The sequence below is a fragment of the Manis javanica genome, chromosome X, assembly GCF_040802235.1.
Source record: "Manis javanica isolate MJ-LG chromosome X, MJ_LKY, whole genome shotgun sequence".
Taxonomy (NCBI): Eukaryota; Metazoa; Chordata; class Mammalia; order Pholidota; family Manidae; genus Manis; species Manis javanica.
The window spans coordinates 5,299,170-5,325,003 of NC_133174.1; the positions used below are offsets into that span (position 1 = coordinate 5,299,170).

General features: G+C 47.4%; 1 protein-coding gene across 1 annotated transcript in view; it reads left to right on the forward strand.

Moving 5' to 3' along the window:
- The window catches only part of SHROOM2 (shroom family member 2), a 109,214-nt gene that overhangs the window by 35,892 nt on the left and 47,488 nt on the right, over window positions 1-25,834 (forward strand). The window contains 1 exon segment of the mRNA XM_073228026.1: window positions 21,227-21,378. Within this exon segment, the coding sequence (XP_073084127.1) occupies window positions 21,227-21,378 (152 nt within the window).

Consider the following 25,834-nt stretch of genomic DNA (forward strand, 5'->3'; position numbering starts at 1 on the left):
GTCTGAGTAAGTTAAAGGCCAATAAAAGGGGAGAGAGGCTAGAGGAATAATGAGATAAATCAAGGGAATAACTGACCAATGTCCAGTTGTATAAATTGTGTTGTTTCTAAGGAGTCCCGGGGCAAGCCTGAGCTGGTCCTGCAGTATGAACACAATCTGGGATTTATTTCAGTCGGTGTTGTCCTCGGTGGTGGTTTCAGAGCCTGCCTTCTGATGTCCTTGCCTAAATGCTGTTCTGACTGGACTACATACAACATTCCCCAGTCTCGTAGGTATTCGTGTTGTCTGATTCTTTCTAAGGATTTCTTCCATTGGATTCAACTATGTCCCAATGAAATTATCTTTAAAATAGTTTTTCTTGTCAATCTTTTGCATTGTAGCTGCATTTCTCTCCACCTGTAATGCAAGAAAGGTGTGGAAGGAGGCATATACTATGGATTCAGAAAGCTTATAAGGGGGTAAATACCACCCATGCTTTGGAGCAGATGTGAGGACTGAAAGGGGGACATGTGCGTAGATTTTTGTGTTGACATTTTTGAATTCACCTGTGCATGGCTAGGTCATGGAAACCTGAATTTGTCTCTAACTAGGTGTTGTGTCACTGAAGTTGTGAGGTGTCTATTGGGAGGTAAGGTCTAGGAGACAAAATCCTGTGCAATAGGGATGTCAGAAGAAACAGAGCTCCTAGCAAGTGGGAATAGCTTTGGGGTGGGAACAGTTGCCCGAGTGAATACAAATACACAAAAATAAAAATGTAACATATATATAGCTGACCCTTGAACAATGCAGGGGTTAGGGGTGTCGACCCCGCCATGCAGTTGAAAATCCACATATAACTTTTGACTCCCCCAAAACTTCCAATAGCTTACTGTTGACTGGAAGCCTTACCAATAACATGAGCAGTATATTAACACATAGTTGGTATGTTATGCATATTCTTTAACGTACTTGTATAATAAAGTAAGGTAGAGAAAGTGTATTTTCAAATTTTCTCAAATCTCCAAAAATTTTTCCAATATATTTATTGAAAAATAAAAATCCATGTAAGTAGACCCTGCAGTTCACCCTGTATTGTTCAAGGGTCAGCTGTGCTGTTCTTTGTTCTACCACAGTTAGATATGAAGCACCTAGCTGAAGACCACGTATTTCAGAGCCATACTTCATACGGTCTTCTGGCCAACTTCTGAGCTTCCTGAGTGTCATCTCCAAGATGGGGGTGTCCAGCTCCATCTCCCAGGGTCTTGGGAAGGTTTTAAATAGTCATGCTGAGAACCTGGCCAGCATCCAGCATGAGTGAGACCTTCACTGCTGAGTATTTTGTTGTTCTGGGAACACAGACTTTGTTCCACTTCTCGGCCACAATCACCTAGAGGACGAGAGCCGATGAGAGTCCACTCAGGTGAATGTTCCCACCCCAAAGCCATTCCCATGTGCTGGCAGCATCTAGTGGGTGCAGATTAAATACCAAGTGTGGGGGCATGGCACAGTCCTCCCTGCCACCTCCCTGAGCGTGGCCCTCTGCAGCTCTGACTCTGCCCAATGCAGTTTTCTGTGACAGCTGGTGGAAGATGCTCCAAACCCGTGTACCAAGGGCCACGGAGGCAGGGAGCATCCTCTAGTTAAGCCCGCATGCAGAAGGAAGGGTGCGAGGGGTCTGGATCGATCATCCTGCACACTGGCCTGTCCACCACATGTGACCTTCTTGTTTCCGCCGTAACAGGCTCAACCTCCCTTCCAAGCCACCTGGGACTCGCTCCTAAAATGCGCTTCTCCATGAGACCTCAGATGTGGCTCCCCTGACAGGGCTGTTGGTGGCTTTGGAGCACTGCCTAAACGGGGGTGATGAGGGGGGCAGGGTACTGGGTTCTGTGCTGGGCAGCATGGGGAGACTTTAGGAAGAGGAGGGTTTTCTGATTTGGAGGTGGTTCTTCATTTCATGATTTGTGCCCTGAGCTCAGCAATATGCCAGTCTTTGAGTTTTATGATCATATCCTCACCATAAATTCCCTCTTTTTTTTTAGTAGTCAACCCAAAGTAAGGTTGGACCAGCTTTAATTTTATCTACCTCAAAGAATTGCGCATTTAAAACTTCCCATTAAAATATGTACTAAATGAGCATATGGTTACAAGGCTCTTCCTAAACAGACATCGTATAATTTCATTATGTGCTGGGGGACATCATCTAGTTCTCAGGGTGTTGTGTTCACTGGAATTAGATCAATTCATATCTGTGAAGTGTTGATTGTGTTTAGCTCTCAGTTGAGGTGGAAAATTCTCTTACTGTTAGAATGGAGCCCCTTTAATGGTATTGATTTAAAGCTCCATCCTGTGTTTGCCCGGAAAGGCAGGAGACGGGAGGGTGCTGTTTGATGTGGGGCAGGCGCCCTCCTGCATTTCTTCGTGTCTCTCTAGCTTCCCGAGGCCGTTTTTTCCAAGACTGAGTTGCTAACAGCCTCCTGAGTGTCTTTGTCAATAAATAGCAGGCTACACTGGTGAAACTTTGGTAGTCATTTTACTCTGGTATTTTTTTTTTTAATGGCCTCAGATTATAAAGTGAGTAGGTTGCTTAGTGGCTGCTTTGGGAGGAGTTGATCTCAGAATCATTTAGAGGACCTTGGCTGGCCCAACATGATCATAAAAACGATCTCTCAGTTTGTTGGTGAGTAGGGCAGGAGGCCCCCTTCGTGTTACCGTGGCTTCCTAAGGGTCAGCCACATCCCCTTGCTTCCTGCCCCTGGTGGAACCCTGGTGGCCGCGTGAGCCCCTCTGACAAAAATCTGGTCTTTTTAAAACTGGACATCTGTTGTGGGATATTTGTAGATTCACTTGCCAATGTATAAGTGTATACAGAGAAGTGTCCTCTCTCCCTGGTTTCCACGGTGAGAACACCTGCAAAACTCTAGTTGAAATGTCACAGCCAGGGTGTTGTTGCGGATACAGGCAAGATACGGAATGTTTCCACCTAGTGGTTCATTTATAGCCACACCATCTTCTCTCCTGCCCCACCCTGGCCCTAAAGCCCTAGCCTGTGTCTATGATTGGGTCATTTCAAGAATGTGACATGTATGGAGCCCTGCAGTCTGTCACCGGCAGGATTGGCTGTTTCCCTCATCCTAATTCTTTGTAGTTGTGTCCCGGTTGTGGGGATCACAGTTGGCTTTGTTGCTGAGCAGTATTTATTCCGCACTGTTCACTTCAGCTGTCCTACTGTGAAAGGCTGTCTCAGGCTGGTGGACTTTGCTCTCTGCATGGGGAGGCCAGGAAAGAGGCGGGGTGGGAGCACATTCACACCTGGCATCCTGACCAGCGGGTACTGGCTGACTTCTGCTTTTCTCCTGTTCACCTCCGCAGCCTCCTGGGCAGTTCCCGTCCCCTGGTTTCCACAACCCCCCATTGCCCTATGGTACTTCCCGCTGTGCTTTGGAGAACACATCTCTCACTGGCAGCCCTAGGTGGCCAGAGCCCAGCCACCAGGTGGGCGCCCCCTGTGCCACCCAGCCGGCCAAGAGGCGGGCACGCAGAGCACCTGCTTGTGGAGGAGTGGGCGTGGGCGGCCCTTGCCCGGCAGGTGGACGGTGCGCTGTTCTGGGTGCATGTGCACAAACTTGGGAAGGGACGGAATTGCTGTGCACTTGGTCACAATCCTGCTGCTTCCCTTTTTTTAAATCACTGTATTCTTTCAGCTTCTGCTTTGCTACCTCCATCCTGCTTTTATAAAGAGAGTGCAGACTTCATTCTGCAGTAAAAGTCTGTTCGTCAATTATTGACCATTAAATTCATGCTGAACTTAGAGCCGAGGACGTTCCCCAGGCAACTGGAGTCTGTTTCATCTGTTTAGCTGCTAGTGTTGAATTAACAGGCATTGACTATGTTAGAAGCAGCCTGTCACTCCCCATTCTGTTCCTTTAAAGAGTTAAGGTCCGGTAGAAGGGCATGCTTGTTAAAGGCAGTCTCTCGTGAAGTTGGTAGAGATGTGTTGGAATATGGGGCATGACTGCCAGCTGGCCAAGCCCTTCAAACCCTTTGGGAGGAGGTTTAGTGCCCAGGGAAAAGGCAGTGTGGTGGCCTGTAAGAAGCCAGCGTCGTATCTGGCAGCAGTACTTGGGCTACACCTTTGGTTAATGGGGATACTCAGTTAACTAAGTTTCCATGCCTCTGCCTTTGAGAGGATTCCCCACCCTCCTCTCCTCCTCGGCAGTTCAGCGGGCACCAAATGTACCCATCTTTGGGTGCCCAAACCCCTGTACAAGCTTCCTGCTAAGGTCTGGCTAGCACCTCGGCTGGGTTGTTCACGGCATCTGAAGCTTAATTCTTATTGCCACCACCTTAAATGTTTACCTGAACTGGGTCTGCTAACTGCTGTTTTCATGCTCCCTGTCTCCCTTGGGACACACATTCACACCTTGTTAATGCAGAGATCTGCATGACTTGCAATTTTCAAGACTGTTAAGTCAACCCCACAGTGAGAATGACCATGACCGTAGACTTGGAGTCGAGAAATCTTAAAGCTGAACGAGATCTTTAACAGTTAGGATTAAGCTGATGATTCTATAAGGAAACCGTGGCCCAGGCCTGGTCAATAGTTTACCCCTAATGTGTGTTTGTATCTCTGGGAAAAGCTAGAAACTTAAGCTCCCTCTTCAGTCCTTGGCACCCAGCCTGGAGTTTTGACAATAGATGATGTAGTCCTATTATCTGCCTCACCCAGCACCCCTGGCATGCAGTTTAAAACAATCCAGGTAAGCCTGTTTAAAGCGCCAAGTGTGGACTTCTTGGTGGGATTCGTAGGTTGTTGCCCTCTTCAAAGGAAAGCCTGTTTTTTTTGTACACCTGTTTCTTGATGACTCACAGACCCAGCACCACCAGCTCATTAGGGAGCCCCAGTCTGTCCTGCTGGGGCAGACCCCTGGCATCCATGGGGAGGGCAGAGCACACCCATCCACCTGCTGGGACTCTGGAAGGCAGGCACCAGTGGGACCTCCGTGCATGAGCCCTCAGTGGGAGTCCTGCTGTAGATCCTTAGGGAAGCCCAGGCTGGGGGCCACCTGGCCCCACTCTGGAACCTTTAGGTGGCCGTGCTGGCACCTCTTTGTATCCAGGAAAGGTGTATTTGTTTCCTAGGGCTGTCACAACAAAGTACCACACATCGGGTTGCTCACAACAACAGAAATTGTTGTTTCATAGTTCCTGGGGCTGGGTGCCAAATCCAGGTGTCAGCGGGGCCATGTGCCCTCTGAAGGCCCCGGCGCAGCTCCTTCCTTGCCTTTTCTAGCTTTTGGTGACCCCACGTTCTGTGGCTTTTAGGTGCGTCACTCCAGTCTCTGCCTCTATCTTCACATGATTGTCTCCTGTGTGTCTCTGTCCAGATCCCCTCCGCTTATAAGGACACAGCCATTGGATTAGGGTCCCCCTGACTCCACGATGACCTCACCTTAACTTGATTGCATCTGCATAGACCCCATTTCCAAACACACTCATATCCATGGGTTCCGGGAGTTAGGACTTTGACAGATCTTTTTGGGGGACACAGTCCAGCCCATAACAGTGGCACATTTTTTTCCTGGAGTTATAATCTACATACAGAAAAGCGCCCCCTTGTAAGCATGGACGTTGGTGAATTTTCACACTGTGAACCACACTTGTAACCCAGGCGGAGGAACAGAGAACGGTCTGGGGTTTCTTGTTGGTTAGACGCAAAACACCCATGCACTCCACATTTTTAAAGGAAAGCCTCTGTTGGAAGGCATTTTCCCCAGCTCTTCAACCTGGTTTGTGCTTTTATCTTGCACACTGACCCTTCAGGAGAGGTATGCGGCAACAGAATTCCCGAGGTTAGGCCTTAGGAAGAAGTTCATGTAATGTCTTAGAGTCTTCAGTGTGTTTTGTTTCATATATTTGTTCAATATGAAGTTTCCTAAATGAAAATCTTGCTTTTTAACCCCAGTGGCTTCCTGAGGACTCCTGTAGGGGCAGATGGCAGTTTTCGTAGGAATAGTCAAACTTGTTAGATTCTGGGGAAAGGTCCTTACCAAGCAATCTTGGGTATGAGCAGTTCTGTTGTAAAATCAAATTCCCACTGCAGCCTTTCATGTCAGGTCAGGAGAATCCCTAGCTGCACATCAGGCTGCTGCTGTGTTCCATTCGGCGTGCCTGATCGGCAAGGGGAGAGGGTGGGGGGGTGCTGCAGGCCACCTAGTCCCTCCCACAGTGTAAGAGCTGAGGCCAGAGGACTCCACCTGCAGAAAGGCACCCACCCAGCCGGGGCTCTTACCTTTATTCTGCGTCTTCCCCCATTTTCACAGCTGCGGTGGACTCCGATTCAAGCTCTGCCCTTCCTGTGCAAGCCCCCTATGCATGGGGTCCACTGCTTCGGGTCACCCTCCCCGGGATCCTCAATCCTTTTCCTGGAGGACTGAGAAGAAAACACTTGCCTGACCTCTTACCCCACAGGTGTTTCTAAGTGTGGAAGTGGAAGCCGGCAGGTGGGCAGTGGGGGGCTCTGCAAAAACCAAGTGGAAAGGAATGAGATGAGCTTGGGGCAAGGCAGGATGGCATTCTAAAGCTGGGGTTGCACTGTGGAAAGTTGGGGTGTTAAATTGAGAAGGGTCAGAATAAATAGGAACATGCGATGCAGATCTTACTGCAAAATCCACCAATGATTTTGATGCCAAGTAAATGACACCAATAATCTTACCATGTTTCATGTCAAAACCACATCAAAGAATGCCATGTATGATAGAGATTTTTGAGATGTTCAAGGACCTCTTTTTAAAGGCGAGCAGGAATATTAGTAATTACCTTTTCCTTCATAATTTACTAATGTTTTAAATTTTGTTGTCTTTTAAATCATATAATTATAAGCTGTCTGTGCTCTTAGAAATGATTTTTTTTTATGTGCTGTTGAGGTCAGATATGGTGAAAACAACCCTTGCCAGCTGTGTTAAGTATTTTAGCAATGTTTGGGGTTTGTCACTGTTATCTAAACTGGTTTTCGTTTTCAGAACTCTTGGGCAGAAATTTTTTTATTGGCTTCCATAGGAGATAGTTGCCTCCCCCGCTTTCTTTGAACACTGATGAAAATCCAAATAAATATCCTATCAGTCCTAAGAGATAAAAGTATATTTTGCATCAGATTTTGCAAAATGACTGAATAAAGCACAAGAGATGGAATAAAGCCAGGCTGGGGCCAGCTTAGAAATGGCCTTGATGCTGAAGCTCTGCCTTGACTGAGTGCTGAACTGCTGGATGCAGAACCGCTGGGCGCAGGAAGAAATGGTGACTCCGTCCACGTGCATTCCCAACGTATGTGACTTCAGGGCTGTGCTGGGCTTTCATCATCTGTCCCTGTGCCTTGCTCTGCATGCTTTCCCCATCATAAATGAGACCCATAGTGAACCCCGGGTTTTCAAATTAGGTGAACCATTCCATCTTCAACCTGGGAAAAAGTAGAGGTGAGCTGCTAAGTAGATTGCAGCCATGGGGTAAAAGGCTGCACCTCCCTCTCCAAAGCACGATCACCCAGCTGCTGACTGTGTCCTGCCTTGCTGAGGCTGTGGCACCAATTTGAGTTTTTTGTTTTCTTTTTTAAAGGACTTAAGATTGTTTCCTTTACCCCCCAAAGGGTGAATGAGCTCAGGTGAAATGAACATAACATTCATTTCAGGATTGAATATTTAGCCTGCACAGATTGGCTATTGGGAAAAGTCAGCAAAGGACTCTTGATTTCTGTGCAGTGTCATGATTGGAGCAGCTTGAATCTTCAGTGTTTTTCTATATTTTATGGGACAGGGTTGAGGGGGGGAGTGGGTGGTTACACGTTAGACTGGCTATTTGGGTTTGACTCTAACTTCACCCTGGAGAAATATTACTGACGACATGAGTAATGTATTTAGTGTAATAAAAAACCTGCTTTCATGTAGGGCTGGTTCATGTAAGTAGCCAAACCTCTCTCTCCCTCTGTGATACATGTGTATATACATGTGTATATATAAAAAATATTTAAGTGCATTATACCATTTTCTCCTTTGCTGGCAAGAACTGCAGGCATTAGATGAGAATCCTAAGGACTCTTTGTAACTGGTAGATTTTTAGGGCAAAAACAGTACAGCTTAAGTGAAAACTCAAATAAGCAAGACATTACAGATTTTCTTAGCCTGTTTCTCAGACATGGTGATCATTTATACCCCTTAATACTTTTTTTTTATTATTACAAAAGCTAACAAGGTTTTGCTGTTTAAAACTATTCCTTTTGGTGTTGATCTTTTTAAAGTTACAAACCACAAAGGAAAATGGTTTGGATTTTTAAAGAATTGACTTATCCTGGAGGATCCAAGTCTTCTGGACAAATCGTTCCAGTTTTCTGAGAACCTTGGCCCAGGCCCTTCAGGGGAACTTTGGCACCCGAGACCCTCTGGGTGCGCTGCTATCCTGTGCATGTCCCAGCTCCATGCATGTCCGTGTCTGCACAGCCAGTGGCTCTGTACCTCCCAGGCTCTGTGACTCTTCACATCCAACCCTCCTGGTTGCACATTAGCGGCTGTATCTGCAGCCTTGTGTCTCTTCACGGCAGCACCAGACATTTCTACCCTTTGCTGGCTTAGACCAAAGGTGCTGCTCCGAAGCCTCTAGCTGGCGTCTGCTTCCGTTTCCTGTCAGGCCTGCCTCCTGGATGTGGTGGCTCTTCCGTCTCTGCGGTGGGTTCCGACTCTGGGAGAACAGCGTTGTCAGCCACTGAGATGGTCTGATTCTAGGAATGGGTGGAGGGCATCGCTTCTGAGGATTGTGATGGGGAGCCGGAGAGAATCTGGGCTTGAAGAGAGCCCTGGGGGAGGTCAGTTTGGAGAGGCAGCGAGGATATGAGGTAGGCATGTCCTCAGCATCATGGGCAAGGAGAAAGAGGCGCGGGACGTGGGGAAGATTACATTGGCGTGTAGGGTCACTGTGGTGTGGTGCATTCTGACCCAGCAGAGAAGCTGTGGACGACGGGGATGGCCGTGATGCAAACCTGCGTCCCGGTAAAATAAACAGCTGTGTGTTCTGACAACTGGGGACACTGTTCCATCTGCCCGCCATTCCTCTTACTTTCCCTTGATTGCCTGTCAGCTCTTTTGGACACGTTTTCACTTTGAAAACTGAAAAATGAAGTTATTCCCATCGCCTATGTTTAACAGGCACATGCATATTCCCACTGGTAGTTTTCCAAAAACCCACCACGAGAGAAGCATCAGAATGGGGCATGTCTGTATTCCCAGTTTGGGGGAGCAGCTCGGGTGTTTTACCCCAACAGGTCGTGACGCTTCTGAGACCACCTTGAAAGAGCAGGACTGGTGGGTGTTTCCTCCTGTAGCCCTGGGATGAAAGTGGGGCTTTGGATAGGAACCTCGCTCTGCACTGACGCTGTGCTCACCCTTTCTGGAAACTTGCCCTTGCGATAGGCATGGGTTCAGGAGGGGAAGAAGAAAAGACATCACTTGGGTTTTGTCCTCAAAGGCAGGGAGTCTTGCTTCAGGGCTAGAGACCTAAGCCGGCGACCACGAACGGGGCTGGGAGCAGGGGCCAGTGGGGCAGCAGTGAGTGGGCGTCTAGTCCAGTGGTGGAGGCTGTGGGCCTGGTGTGGCGTCTTGAAGGGTGAGTGGGCGAGCCAAGTGGAATGTGTTAGGGACGGCGGCGGGGCTGTGAGCAGTGGGGCTCAGCCAGCACTGCCTGGAGACCAGACCATTTTTCTCTGGGAGAAAAGACAAAGCTTCTTAGTTGCAGGTGTGTGACATGGGGGCAGGGTTCATGGCGTCCAGAGCCATAAGCCTGTTCTGCATGGTCACGTGGGGTTTTATTAAACGCAGCGGCTCCTCCTGCAGCCTTGCAGTAGAGACCAGAGGGAAGATGGATGTGAGGCAGTGGCTGCCTGCTTCCTGCGTGGTGGGCAGGTTTTACAGGGCAGGGTGAAATGGGATTTTAGATGTGTCTTGTTTTCTGTGTTTCAAAAGTGCTCTGCTTGTCATATTTCGTATTTCATCCTTTCTCTAGAATGTGGTTCTCAACTGGGGATAAATATTTTGTCCCCTAGGTGACAGTGAGTAATAACCAGAGACTTGTTTGGTTGCTGCATCTTGGGTGCAGGGTTGGGGGCTGTGTTCCTGGTATCTAGGAGTAGAGACCCAAGATACAGCTAATCATTGTACAGTTCACAGCCCAGCCTACAATGATCCTCCAGCACATATGTCAGTAGGGCCCAGGTGGAGAAGCATGGCCTAGCATTGCATTGGCTGGCTGGCCCACCTTTCATATATTGGATGTTTGGATTGTTTCTGGGTTTTACCTTAGTGTAGACATTCCTTGTAGAGGCCTTTTGCTTTACAGACACGTGGCAGAGTTGCAGTTATGGGTTCTGCCTGTCCAGGTGGCCGTGTCGGTGTATGCATCCACCCAGGGTGCAGGGACTGCAGACACTGGAAGCAGCCCAACTTTCCGTCAACGGGCAAGAAGATAAAAATGTGGCATTTACATACAGTTGAACATTATACAGCCTGAAAGAAAGGGTGCTTCACTCTCAATGCAACATGTATGAACCTTCAGTGCTTTAACCAGACACAGGACAAACACTGTGTCATCCCACTTACTCAGGGTCCCCACAGTGGTCATAGTCATGAAAACAGGATGGTGGTTGCCAGGCGCTGGGGAGGGACATGTGGAGTTGTTTGGTGGATACAGTGTCTTGCAGGATGAAGTTCTAGAAATCTGTTCTGTATGATATGGGACACAACGCTGTCAAACTGTAACTTTGAAAATGGTTAAGAGGGTACATTTTAAATCGCTTTTTAGGGTCCCTGGGGTGGCCCGGGGTGGCCCCCACAGGGAAGAAGGAAGGGGAGCCTGCTGGGCACCTTTGCCTCTGTCCCTTGCTCAGTGTGGAGTTTTGGAAAGTGTAGCTCCTATTTTAACTTTTAACTAAGTAATGTGCCTGAGCTACAAACACCTGAGCTGTGGGTATTGTACTTGTGGAAGGGCCATCTGGGGAAATGTGCATTTCCATTTTTTACCCTTTGCCTGGTTGCAAATCCACAATAAGTAAACCATGATTTATTTTAAAGAGGCTTTTGTGTCTTAGACTGAGAACTTAACTATCCTTTCAATCACATTTCATTTGTTACATGGGAAGCATGGTCTGGTTTCCACATAATTAACTTGAGCTGAATTTCTGTAAAATACCCCATTTCTAAATGGCAACTTTCCCATACTTCAAAAATTTCTGTAAGGCTAGAGTAGCTAAACAAGAGAAAAAAGAAACTTTAGGGTTAAAGTAAACAATAAGAACATCTAGGATAACAGCTTCAGGGTTTCTTTTTTGGTCAATCTTACACAAAAGCACTTAGAAACCACTCTACCTAAACAGCTTGGGTATTGTAAAGGACACGGTCTCCCTTTACCACTTAAGCTTCTAGTTTCCTCATATTAAAATCAAGAATGGGATCACTTGTCACCACCTTGAGCAGCCAGATGCTTAGGCTAGGCTATCATCCCAGTTTGGACACCAACGAATTATAACAAGTGAAATGGTTTGTAAACAGACTTGCCCACTACGTTAGAGCTTAAAAAATATTTTCATAATTATCTCTCTTACACTCCTGATTGGGGATATAAGATAACCCACTCTTACCACCGCTTTTTGATGATAAAACCAAGACAAAAATTTAAGTGACTTTCTCCAAATCGAGTAAGGGGGTAGAAGCCAGTCTTGGATCCCAGCCTTTTGAAACCTTCCCTGATGCCCGCTCCCCACCCCACCCCCCCACCTGCGCCATAACGTGATTTGATGATTCCCTCCCCGCTGCCGGGCGTGTCTCCACTACAGTGATGTGGAATTTCTCTCTCTCAGGGTCCAGGTAGGAACCGGAAACCGTACAGTGATCCAAATACCAACACAGCCCTTTGCTCGTGGCTGGTCTGTTAGGCAAGGCTGAACACCTGCCAGAGCGACTGTGAGACCCGCAAAGCCTAGAATATTTATTATTCTATAGACCTTTATGAAAAAGCTTGCTGGCCCCTGGTGCAGAGAAATCATTAAGTATTAACAGATGCTGCTTATCGATCTATTGTTGAGTGATTAATTGCCACGGAGTCAAGAGACCTGTAGAGGCAGGCATTGCTGCTGTAAGGGGCCACCAGTGAGACCTTCGTGGCAGCCATCAAGGCGATGCTGCTATGGCTCCCTGGGGTGGTGCTCACCAGAGTGCCCGTGGAGCTCACAAGGAAGCCATCTGTGCCACTAAGCGGGCCACTAGGCGTTTGTCCAGTGGGCAGCCAGAGGGAAAGCAGGTTGGAGCTTGGAAGGGAAGCCCTGTCCTCCTCCAGGGCACCCCCTGCAGGGAGCTTACCATGGGACCAGCTGGTCAAGGAGAACTGGTCACTGGGTCTGGTGCCAGGTTTCAGTGTCGGGCGGTGAGGGTGGATCGGGAGGTGGGAGGCAGCTCGTTCCCTGGCATAGTGTTGGAGTAGGTTCTCGGCAGACCTTTCTCCTGGACTGTAACTCTCCTGGACACCCGCTGCTGTTCGGAAACGCTCCGAGTTGCTCTCCAGGAACTGGCCCTGACCATCCCTTGCATGGATTGGCCTGTGCTCTCTGGAGTGTCATACTGACGTGATCATGAGGAACCGAGGCTCCATCTGGAGTGGAAGCACACACACCTGGGGTACTACCCTGCCCCCAGGGGTATAAACCTCCCCTTTGGTTCCGTGTCCAGCTGACCTGGGTTGTGAGCCGCTGCTCCCAGCTGCCTGATCCCGGTTCAGCCCCTCTCCCCTCTCACAGCCTCCCTGAGCCGTCAGCCCCTTTCGTGTTTCTGCTTGGACTTCTGCTTGCTAATCAGAGCCACCCCAGCGTGCAGGTCTTACCCTTGCTGTCCAGCACTTTTCCCTCACCGTTTTGGGGGTCACCGGACGCCTTTGTGCACGACCTTGTCGCCTTTCACACATCTCATCAGCATCAGCGTGGCCCTGTGCACTAGCCTGGCTGTGTCCCTTTGTCCAGGCAACACCTGCCTTCATGTTAGGGCATCCTGTGACCATTGCTCACTTCAGGGGGGGCCGGAAGGAGTGTGGTAGACTCTTCAGAGTATTGTAGCCTTATGTTCCTAAGGATTGGGCTAAATGCCAGCTTGCTCATCCGGGCCAAAGCACAGGAGGTGGGGTTTTGGTTTGTTTTTTGGGCACTTTATCATTTTCCTTGTTGATGTTTTTGTCAACCACTAAAAAAGGAAATTTTTCTTTGAAACCGAGATTCTCCTGGTTTTGAGAATTGGCACACAGACATTTTGATTTGTACACAATTCCTAATGTAGGTACTACGGTTCTAAAAAGCCACACATCATTGTGATTGTCGTTTCAACAGTTAGTCCAGTGACTTCCCAGCTTAAAATGTGGAGGCAAACTTTCCTTACAAGGGTATGAAGAGCCAGTGTCTTCCACATTGCTAAGCCATTACACCGCAGGGCCCGCTCCTTCGCAACTTAACATAAGCACTGGGTACTTAAATTCTCAGCTCTTAGCTAGCACACTGACAGAGTTATTACGGAAAATGGACGAGCCATGTCCGCAGACAGGGAAAGCCAGGATCAAGGAGCGGTTCTCTTCAGGAACCGCGGTAAGTAACACAGCGTGAGCTGTGTTAAATGCACAACTGTGTCTCCAGGTGGCCGTTGAGTGTGCTTGTCCTGTCAGATGTAAAAATTACCCCCACCCCATGGAGTGTGAGGTTGATACCCAAGACGGCAGAGCCTCCTGGAATTCAATATCCCACTCTTTTTGGGTTGTACCAAAAATGAAACAACCAGCAAATGATTTCACCTCTTTATGTGTAAATACTCTGTTTTTTTTTTTTTGTTTTTATAACTGGGATGAGGTGAGATTCTCTTGTTCTTACAAATGTTTCAAAGGCTCCTAAAAAGCTTGCATTTCCGAAATAGTGGAGGAGTTATTCGTCTGGATTGTTCAAGCAGACAAGGACCACTGGTAGGACACGATGTACGGTACTAATCCCGCCCTCCCGCTTCCTCAGAGGCGAGGCTCCCCGCCATTTCAGTTTCGCCCTTGTCTGCAGGTGGCTCTCCCGTGGTTTTGCGGTACCTCCTGCAGCCTGTTTTCCTTTTACACTTTTTTGTCAGAAGATTTGTCCTTGTGCTTCGCTTCCACTCTTGCAGGAGCAGGTGTAGCTGACAACTCCTCATCTCCTCTTGGGCTCCTCCGTCCCCCTGCCCTCTGTGGGCCCACCTTGCTCTCGGGCAGATTGGCAGCAGCCGCCCTGCTGTCGGGGGCTTGGGACTGCAGGAGTTGTTGGGCAAGAGCCTTCTCGAAGCTGGGCCGCCCGGCTACCCATTGCTCCCCCGGCCACGGGGACCGGTAATTACTATTTGTAAAATCTGCCCATCTAGGGGAGGGGTTGTCAGTGCTGGACGGGCTCCTGTTGTTCAGAGGTGCACTCTCAGAGTATTTCACAACTGGCTACCTCTCCTGGGTGTGCCGGGTTTCCTGTTGGGAGCAGCTGAGCCCAAGGCGAGTATCATAGTCGAGCAGACTAAGGAGGTGACTTGGGTGAATGTTCGCCTGTCAGGTGGCATTGCCTGGTCATGCAGTCAGCTTACTGTCTGGACGGTGGGGCATTCCTGAGACAGTCATGACTGAAAAATTGCAGGTGTGATTCATGGCCCTGGAAATACGATATTGGACCTAAAAAAAAAAGTCATTCTTCCTCTTTCATTTTGATGTTTGGTGTTGAATTTTCCAAATCACTCAAGCCTGAATTGTGTCACCACCAGCTGACCTGTTTGCTTCTGCCCCCTGCTACCACCCCATGTCTGTCTCTGATGACATCATTAGCTCTCCACAACTTCCAGAGTCCTTATTTTTGTTAATTTTCAGTCCTCTCTTAGTTTGAGCCTTTGTTTCAATCTGGGCCCCCATTGCTTCCTGGATACTGCCCAGATTCTGATTCAAGCTCAAGGTCCTCATCTTCCCCGTTTTGCTCTTATCTTCAAACGCTCTCCTACGAGAGCTTTACACCCTGCCAGGCTGACATTCCTCAGCCACTCCTGGGCTTCCTGTCTCTGTGTCTGTCCTCATGTCAAGACCCCACTGAGGAATGTCCTCCCCCAGCCATGCTCCAGGTTTGGAGCTGCTGTTCAAGGCCCTTCTGTTCTGGAAGCCTATTCATCTGCAGCTCTGAGACAGAGATGCATGTCGCCCCCACACTCCCCCTGCGCTGGGCACACCAGCTGTCACTGGGTGTGCTGTCCACCGCCAGGATAAGATTCCTTTGCCTTTGTGGGTCTTCCTGCTTGATCATCTGAAACATCCGTTCAATGAAGTATGAAAACTTTGTTCCAAAAAGACTTTGGTTAACTGTTTATTTTTCCCCTGCTGTTTCCAGAGAAAACATTTCCATAAGAACAATAACGCATTCTGCACCGTGTGGGACATTTAACCCTTTGTTGGGGTTGTAAGACTGATTTTCCATACAGAATGCCAGTTAATAACACCCCCCGGAAGATCAGCCTGGGGTGTGAACTTGGGGCTTTCGGTCTGTAAGGGGGACCAGCATGGCCCACGGGACTGGTGTCGTGGGTGGAATGATTTGTCTCTGCCTGCGTGCCTGCCTTTTTGCAGAGGGGCCTGGCTGAGTTAGAGCAAGTGAGCCTGGAGTTTTTCCCGAGTGCTGTTGCACAGGGCTATCCTGTTGGCGGCTCTCACCTTCTGCAGCCCGTAAGCAGGTGCCTCCACTGCTTGGTGCTACTCTGCGTTGGTGCAATGCCAAGGGCTGGCTTTACTTTGTAACGCACAGGACGGCAGCCAGATGCACGAGGGTCTGTATGGGTGACATCCTGTAGAATGCTGGCAGGCAGAGGGTAGAACCAGCTTTACATCATTCTTCACCAAATTCAAACCTGAGCAGTTCTAGCTAACGTAAGACATTGAGGGTAAAGAGTATAGAATGGAGGCTTTCAAAGCTGCCTTTTCTTTTTCAGCTACTTTTCCCATGAGTGCACTAAAGGTGAAAGAAACCAGGTGTTGGTTAAAAAAAAAAAACTCAGCCACTTAATCTCCAAAGCCAGACCCGTTTTGCTGGGAGGTGTAGGTGGAGTTGTGAGGGAGGGGCGGGCAGACGGAACTTTGGTGGGTGGTCTGCATTCACCAAGGGGCTTTGGGAGGCTTTCCAAGAAGTACCTGGATGCTCTCCTCCTGGGAGAAGTGGGAGAGTACATGGCTGTGCTTTGAGAGAGTCTGGCAGAAGTTGTTCATACAAGGCCCTGTGGGCACCCAACTGAAAACCCCATCGGGTCATGACTGACTGAGACAGGTGGTGTGTCACCTCCAGCATGTGCAGCCCTTCAGGAGTTGCCCTGAGGCCCTGAGAGTCATCAGAGTGAATTTGCCTCAATATACTGTTGTAGTACTTGAATTCAGGGATTTCCTTGCAGGGGCAGGGACATATATGTTCACTCTTACACCATGTCAGACTCATTTTAGTGTTTTCAGATACTGAAAAATGCATAAGTTTTATATGGGAAAACAGACACACATGAAATTTACCATCTTGGTCATTTTTCAGTGTATGATTCAGTGACATAAAGTATATATAGTGTCGTGCAACTGTCACCACTCTCCGTTGTCACAACTTTCTCATCTTCCCAACTGAAACCCTGTACCCCTGAAATGATAACTCTGCCTTCCCTTCCCCCAGCGCCTCTAGCCCTTGTTCTACTTTCTTGCCATGAACTTGGGTATTGTAAGTACCCCTCAGAACCATGTGAGTGGAATCCTACGGTATTTGTCCCTTTCGTGATGGGCTTATTTTGCCTCACACAGTGTCAAGATTCATCCCTGGTGTAGCCTGTGTCCGAATTGCCTCCGTTTTTTTGGGCTGAATAACATTTTGTTGTATGTAGACCCCAATTTATTTACTCATTCACCTCTGGATGGACATTAGAGTTTCCAACTGAAATGCATAACTGTTTGAAGGCAAAAACAAGATTCTGTCCTTAGAAATTGGATGGAATGAACTATACTTTGTAAACATGCCTTTTTAAACACTGTTCAAAATATGGGCTAAATTATTTTTCTAAGTAGGCCCCTATTAGCACATGATTGTCAGTATTTTCATGTTGTCCTTTAACTAAAGGTTCGGTGCTTCCCTTGAGCACTTTTCCATGCTGTCTTTCTAACTCAGCCACTGTGGAAATTGGCTTCTCGGTTCACACCATGTTTCTACTCTCAGTAGAATAGAAATTATGAAAAATCAGCTGTATCCATAGAGTTCATTGTTTAAGTCCCTTAAACGAGATTGAGGTTCCTATTTATAAGATCTCCTTTTGTGACCTGGGAGATTTCTCAAAGTGATGACATGATGTATCAGTTTAAGGGAGAAATATCAAAATGTACCGTAAAAAGGCCCTTGTTTTCATCTGTTTGTTGTGGATAAGTAGTTAATGTTAAATCCTGAGGGTATCCCTTCCGGGAGAAAGTTTTTCTTCATTCTGAGTAAGGCCTGTTGTAGATGGAGGGTTTCAGCCAAACGCTGTTAGGAACTTACTTGTTTTGCCTTATCTAAGCTTTACATTGAACGTTAGTGAAACTAGGCTCTTTAAAAAATTATTGCTAAAAAGAAAACACCTTAGCGGCTGTCGCCAGTAGCGCCTGCGCTACACAGGTTGTAAGCCGTGTTATCCTTGTCAGTTCTAGGCAACGAGGAGAAGGTCCGAGTTCCAGCGTCTGGGGCTTGTAGCTGGGAATGCACATGGATAGGAAAGGCTTCTGCGGGCTTTGAAGCAGGCGGGATTCCTGACAGTCAGGAAGAGAGAAGACGGAAGTCTAAAGGAAAGATGTCCTCCAGGATGCCAGGGGTTGGAAAGACCCAGAATCCTTGGGCCTGTGGGGTTGTGGAAAGCCCAGGTGTGGAACTTGACTCCTTATCCTCATCCTTAGTTTCACTGTCTTTGGACCCCGGCTTCTGCACGCTGCCAGGATACCCTTCTCCGACTCTGGGGGGAACAGTAAGCGGACCTCCTGCCGCAGCAGGTGCACGTGCATGCGCAGTACCTCAGCGGCAGCACAGCACATCATAGTGGCGCATCCCGGCATCCACACTCCTCTTCCCAAGGTGCTGCCTGGAGCACAAAGCCCTCCTGCAGAGACAGGCCAGGGCGCCCTCTGCCCGGAGAGCACTCCACAGCAGTTACTGTTTGCTGTTCACTTTGGTGTCCTTACACAAGCTGTTGTTTCCCTCCCAGTACCTGTCCCTCACGTGCCTCTCACGTGTTCTGTCATCCGTCTCCAAAGCCGGTACTCCATCAAGGCCACGTCACATGCCACGGGCTCTATGAACTTTTCTTGTGCATGCACACCCGAAGGAGGGCAAACGTGGTTCCAGCTCATCCAGCCCTTTCTGACGTATGTGTGCCTCCTACATTGCGACTCAAAGCTGGGTCCAATCTCTTGGAGGTGGTTAAAAATGTTTTAGAAATGTACAAGCTCAGGCCCCACGCTGAGCCTCCCGAACTAGACCACACATTTTAACAAAACACTGGGAGCTTTGCCCACACGCACCAGTTTGAGAAGTGCAGTCTGTAAGCCCAGAGACTCGTTCAAGGAGCTGTGTCTTTCAAGATGCACCCTCCCCTCCCGGTATCTGCATGGTTTTTTGAGCATAGTATTTGCTCAGTAGATATTTACTGGAAGAGTAAATATAGACTCTCAACTCCTGCCTGTGGCGGCTTTTTTGCACTTGCACCACTAGTGGGAATTGTGGCCATCTGGGCAGTGCCCCTTGCTGTATTCTAGGTCTGCATAGTGACATAGTGCTTTGGTGAGGTGGGAGGAGATGTGGGGCCTCTGTGGGAGGCAGGTGCTGCTGCCTCTGGCTGCCCCAGCGGGAGCACTGATGAGCCTGCCTTGGGGCTTTCCTCAGGCCACCAGGCTTGCCTGCCTGCCCTCCTTGGCAGCTCTGTGCACTTTGTGGGGGGTTTGGCTTCTGTGGTGCTCACAGCTCTCCATCTCCTGTGCTTTCAGCCAGCCCCTCCTCCCCCTGACCTCTGGTGTTGGGGACCCAGGGTTCTGTCCTCATGGCCGTCTGCTGTCTCCAGCCTCCTTCAGTCCCCACCCCCACTGCAGTCTTTACCCTGTGCTGGGGGTCGCTCCACGTGTAGGCCCCCTTTGCCCACGGACCTTCCCCCTTGGCAGCACACAGGGCATGTGGGAACTGAAGTGCACGGCCATGTGTGACGGACATGGCTGAGTGTGGGGTCTGGGGCGGGTGGGAATTTGGTTACAATCTGTCTGTTTGTATGTTGGAATAAAATTGGCTGGATGTTTGAAAGCGGTTGTTAACTGAATTGCTTCATATTTTTGTTAGGAGTGGTCGCTTAATTTTGTTTATGGTGTTGACCTGCACTGAATACTTGCTTTATTAACCTAAGAGTTTAGATCTCGGTGGAGATTTCAGGAAAACATGATGTGGTTCCGGAACTGAGGCATCTTAAGTAGCTTAAGACTCAGCTCTTTAACTATGAGAGGACAAATCTGACTGCTTCAGTGGCTTGTGAGGACTTCGGAGGTAGTTCTTAGGTTAGCCGTGGTGTGCAGTTGAGCAGCAGTGAGCTTTCAAACTGTACAGTCATCGGCTCAGAACTGCTCCGTGTTTTCACTAGCTTTCCTAGTGGTGTGTGAAGATAATTGCTTTTTGGTGTAAGAAAGGGTTGGCAAACTTTTTTTGTAACAAGCCAAGTGGTAAATATTTTTGGCTTTCTGGGCCAAAGTACTGCATTCTCTCCTGTAACCCTGTGTAAACAGTGGGTATACTTATATTCCAGTAAAACTTTATTTACAAAAAAAAAGCAGCTGGCTGAATTTGCCTCATGGGCTGTGACTTAACATTAGTAAAGACAATGGGGTGGCTTCATTGATGCCAAGTTGAGTTATTACTGTGTAGGGAGGAATAGGGTAAGGATTCAAAGACCAACGTTTCTCAGCCTTTAAAGTTACTAAATGGGTAACATTAAAATTTTAAGGAGTCAGTACAAATTCACCTACAAACGTGTTTAGCATGGAGGACTGCATAGCTTCATGTACACAGCAAGGAACTGTAACCTAATTAGGGTTATAACCAGGAAATTGGACAACAAGTGCTAGCAAGGATGTGGAGAAGTTGGAACCCTCATACACAGATGGGGAAGAATGTAAAATGGTGCAGCTGCTTTAGAAAACAGTCTGGCAATTCTTCAAACTGTTTGCTGTAGTTACCATATGGCCGGGCAATTCCACTCCTACGTAGAGAGCCCAGACACATGGAGATGCTTGCTCACACAACAGCATGCATACCAGTGTTCAGGGCAGCCTAACAGCCAACAAGTGAAATAGTAGCCAGAAAGTGAAAACACCTAAAATATCCATCATCTGGTGGATGGATAAATAAAACATGATCCATCCATACTGCAGAATATTTGGCCATTTTTTATGGAGGAATAAAGTACCGATAGGCTACACACATGAATGAACCTTGAAAAGGTGCCAAGTGGAAGAAGGCAGGTACAAAATACACCATGTATGATTCTTTTTCATGCGATATGTGTGAAATGTCCAGAATAGGCAACTCCACAGAGACAGAAAGTAGACTAGTGATTGCCTGGGAGGATCAGGAAGTGACTGCTCATGGGGGTGAAGTTTCTTCTGGAGTTCAGAAAAGGCTCCAAAATGGATGGTGGTGATGGTTATACTGGTCTGTGAATATACTAAAAAGTCATTCACCTGTATATCTTGTGGGTAATTGTGTGCTGTTTGAATTACCTCAACAAAGCCATTAAAAAACTCTAGGTACAGATTTTGTTTGAGAAATAGTAAATGATAAAAATGATCCACCATTGTTTGGATAAAGGAGAGCTAGAAAACGAATTTGCATCATTGGATCCACTGATTTTGGTTGTGTGTGTATTCCTGACCTCTCCGTGCCCTTCCCCATACTTAGTGACTGATACCCACATCCTTGTGGAGGCAGATGGTGGTGAGGGATGCATCCCTTGACCCCCGAATGGGAACCGGGGCTGCCTTGGGGCTCTGATGTTGTCCTTTTATTCGTGGGTAATCCAGAAGCTGGTCCTAGGACACAGGCATGTTGTGTTCCTGGCCAAGTTCTGGGGGTCTGCTTTGCTCATTTGGGAGGCTCACGGGATGCACTTCTCTGTTGCAGATTGAAGAAGGAAGTAAAGCCGCTGCAGTGGACAAGTTGCTGGCTGGAGACGAGATCGTGGGCATCAATGACATTGGTCTCTCAGGGTTTAGACAGGAAGCCATTTGCCTGGTGAAGGGGTCTCATAAGACCCTGAAGCTGGTAGTGAAAAGGTAAGGTCCATGCCTCATTCCAAGTTTACAAACAGGTGAGCAGGGCAGCAAAACATGCCTGGTCGACCTGTGTCACTGCCACTGTCCGATGTGGATGTACATCGTGTGTGCACTGCATGAGCCTGTGAAGTTCTGCCTCTTGGCCGAGGGTGAAGTCTGTGTGTGCCACGTGTGCGTGTGCACACACATAGAATTAGCTCTTGGCCAAGCATGAATGCAATGTCAAAAATTCACATTTCTTATTTTATTACTACTGATTTTTTTCATTAAACGTATTTGAATACTCGTATCTTTTCTTTGGCAATAGGTGGATGATTCCCTTGGCAGAGAGAAAACCACTTATTTTGCAAATGAAGTGAGATGTTGTTGCCTGTTTACACCGGGTGGCAGGCCATGGCATTTGTGGCTTGATGCTGAGACAGAGCATGACATAGATTTAAGTCAGCCACCAGGTGTTTCTGGAGCTGTGCTGAGGACCTAGGGCAGTGGGCTGCCTGTTCCTGGAAATTAGATTGGATGGTTTGAAGAGGTTAGAGAACAAAGTTAGGGACATGCTGGTTTTATACCCAGGAACCAGACCGGTGCCCCTGGACCTCACAAAGGCATTTGTGACTTGCTGTTTTCATACAGACGTAATTCCCCATCTTGCATTTTGGACTTGGCTAATTCATGTAAAGTGTTTACGTGTTCTTTTTAGCAGAATTAGCACAGTCTTTCCAAGGTTGGGTGTAACTTAAACAAATTGACCCTAGCATTTACTTCACTTTTCTGATACACAAAGACAGCCTATACTATGTAGAGATGAGGTTGCTAATGCAATGTGGCAAAGGATGAAAGCTTTCCTTTCCTCATTCGTGAATGTCCTCCTTGGATGCTGTTTTGATTTAAAAGAAAAAAAAAGTATAGAGTCCTTTGGTAATATGCCTCAAGACTGTACTAAATTTGAAGTCTTAGATTGGCAGTTCTGGAGTCCTTTGGAGAAGATGGGACAGGAGAGGCATTGTCGTGTCCTTTGTGGTCTCTTATTCACCCTTTTAAAGCAGGATGTGTGTCCTCATGGGGTTCTGTTAGTCTGAGTGGAGTGCTGATCGAAAGGACTTTGTGTCCCAGTGGAAAGTTGGATAAAAGACATAAATAGGCAGGTATTAACGTAAGCAGTAGAAATAGGAACCCAGTATTATAAAAAGATGTTTAGGAATCTGCAATCAGAGTGAGATACTAGGTTGTGACAAGTTGGCAGACTTCTAATAGAAATTCAGTGCCCACTGTTGGTGAGATTGTGGGGAAACGAATATGTACTTGGTATTATGCTGACTAGACTGCAAGTTAGACAACTTTTCTGGTGAGCAGTGTGGCAAAATGTTTCAGAAGACCTATCTTGAACCCAGAATTCATTTCTGGAATTCTAGGTGCTTGGCAAAGGGAAATGACAGGCATGAATTAGAGGGTATCCACATTGGGGCATGCTGCCGTTACAAGCAGTGTCTGCATTTACCGACGTGGAAAGGTGCTCTTCAAAGTTTGGTTCAGTGGAAGCCAAAAAGCGCAGTTGTAGAGCTATGCTCATCCCATATTAAAACAAGTTTTAATTTTTAATTGTGCTAAACTAAACACGGCAGAAAATTTACCATCTCAGCCACTTTAAGTGTATGGTTCATTAGCATATTACTTTGCTAACAATGAAAACATATCAAGCTTGTCGCATTTTTAGAGGAGAAGCCTTTGGGGATCAGTGTGCCTGTGTTCATAGGAATCAAGCAGGGATCTCGTCCTCAGGAACTGTTCAGCTGCAATATCACATTCTGTTCTGGACAGTGCCCCAAAGGAGGTTTGTTGATTGCACTGTGATCAAGCAAGAAGAATGATCTTCTGGTTGTAGCAGTTGGAATGCTGGCGACAATTTATTCCAAGGCTAACTTTTTCATCTGTATTTATTTCGTTTTTAAAGAACTAGACATGGTAAAACATCCATGCTCAAAAGAGAATTTGGGGTAGAGAAGTAATCTTCCCCTCCCACAGAGAAGAGCATTATCGCTACTAATGTCTTGGGTTTCCATTTAGAAATATACATGTAAATACAGGAACATGTATATCTCTGTACATTGTTCCATGTTGAGTACACAGAGGTCCGACTCATGATTTCTCTTAGTGACCCCATGGTGCTCCACGGTCTGGATACCCCACTGTTTAACAGATTCTCTGTGGTTGTAGGGAGTTCCTGTAACAGAGTGTGCTGCAGTACCCAGGTCTTTGTGCCCAAGTCTGCGTATCTGTATGTATAGATCACTCAGATCCGTTCCTAGCTTGGGGGTTTCTGAGTCAGGTTTGTGCATTGCAAACTTTGATGGGCACTTTTAAATTTCTCAGACTGTTTTGACTCCCCACATCAGCTCTAGCACAGGAAATTGTCAGTTTGTTTTTGTTTCTTTTGAATGTGGTAGGTGAAAAGTGATTTTAGTTCATGGGCATTTCTGTCATTTATAAGTTGTTAGACATCATTCCATATGTTTAGCACCTTATTTTGAACTAGACGGATGTATTTAAAGATACAAAAGTAGGTCACCTCAATTCTGTTTAAAGCAAAGCATGTATGTCTCATGAGAGCAGGTCAGTAGAAGGAAGGAGGGAAAGCCGTGCAGGCCTGCTGGGTGACTGAGCTATCTGGGCATCGGAGACTCTTGGAAGAGGGGTTAGGCTTTAGCCCTGCAGGATTGGTGGGAACCTCTGTGTAGAGCCCTGGTTTTGCCTTCATACCCAGTGTCCTTTACATGAGAGGTGCACAGAATGATCATCTGGTTTACATGGGGTTTAATCTTTTAAGTAATATGCATAACAAGCAGTTGGCTCATGGTTTTTGTTTTTGTTTTTGTTTTGCAAACGCTTTTCATAACACACTCAGGTGTCTTAACATTTCTAAAAGTAATTTTGTATTTTTAATGCTCTATGTAGGTATTATATCATTTTCCTTATTGTAAAGGCACCAAGAAGTGCTTTTAAAGTGATTTCTCTTACATCAGTAATGCATATTCTTTATCTAAGTTAAAATCTCTGTTTTTATCTCACCATTCCTTCTCTTTCCCCAGGCAACTGCTAATCTGCCTGTCTCAGAGGTTAGTTAGCATTTTCTAGTGTTTTATGTACAGCTCCAAAAGTTGTCTACTCTTTAAAAAAAATTGCTGATTTATAAAAAGACACTGAACAATTCAAAGAACAAGCCACAAACATATAAGTATGGCATTTTGCCCTACCTACAAGTATGGTCAAATGATAAATTAACTTGCTCCATCCACTCTTGTTTAATCTGATTCGACTGCCTGCCTACCTCAAGAGCCGTAGGAAGGGGTAGCTTTTCTGATAGAGATAAAATAGATTAGGTCTGAGGGCCAGAGTGGGGCAAGTTTGTTTGCTCTGGGAGGTTACGTGAAAGGGGGCGGACGCAGCACAGTGTGAAGAACCCGTGGTTTTATAAGCATAGTGGAAATCAGTCACACACAGACTCCCACCTGCTATGACAGCTGCTGTGCGTCGCCTATTCTGTAGGCTCATCTTAATTTCAGTGTGTGCAGAGAACAGGGCCTAAGCAGCCAGGATAGGATTGCACTGGGGAGGTTTCACAAAGCGGTGGCATCTTCTTTCATGGGACATGGGTACCATATCTTGTCATCCTTTAGAAACCAGGCTGGGAGCGGCAGGTGTTTGCATGGCTGCTTGCTCTCCCCAGCCACATTTCTTCCCCAGACAGATGAGAATGGGCACCTTTCTCCCATGGTGTCAGTTGGAAACAAAGAACTGAAACGATAATCCCCCAGGTGCCCATATGTCCTTTGCAGTGCCCAGGTGGCATATGCCTCCCTGCCGGGGGGGGCGGGCACGATAGTGGGCGGAGCACCTGCCCAGGTGTCAGCCCACCTGTTCAAGTCTTGCCTTGCCCTTCCCTCCCGGGCACTTGGTGGTTTCCCTCTTTGGCTAAGGAAGTGCTCCTGCAGGAAAGTTCGGGGTGGAGTGGTAACCTTTCCTGCCTTGTCTGTCCCTCTGTGCGCTCACTTGTCATCTGCACTTTCTTCCTGGGTGTCAGGCCCAGGATCTCCCTGGGGACCTGGTGGGGGTGCTGGGATCCTCACAGAGGCCGCGGGCTGGTTTGCTGCTGAGGGTGAGTTCAGAGTCCCCTGCCTCGCCGAGCGTGGTGCAAGGGGCTGCCTCCCTATTGAGGGGGGTGTGAGGCTGTAGCTGGGAAATGGGCACTAAACCCTCTGCGTGGAGGCTGCCCTCCATTTCCCTCACTTTAGAGGCAAATTGCCATAAAAGGTCCATATAATTTCAAATACCCTGAGGAAATTTCTTTTAAATATCATTCCATACATTATTCTGTAAAGCTTGTAATTACTCTTGGTTTTCCAAATTTCTGAGCTAAGTTAGTTTTGTGTACAATTGAGGACCACCTGCCACCTCATCATTA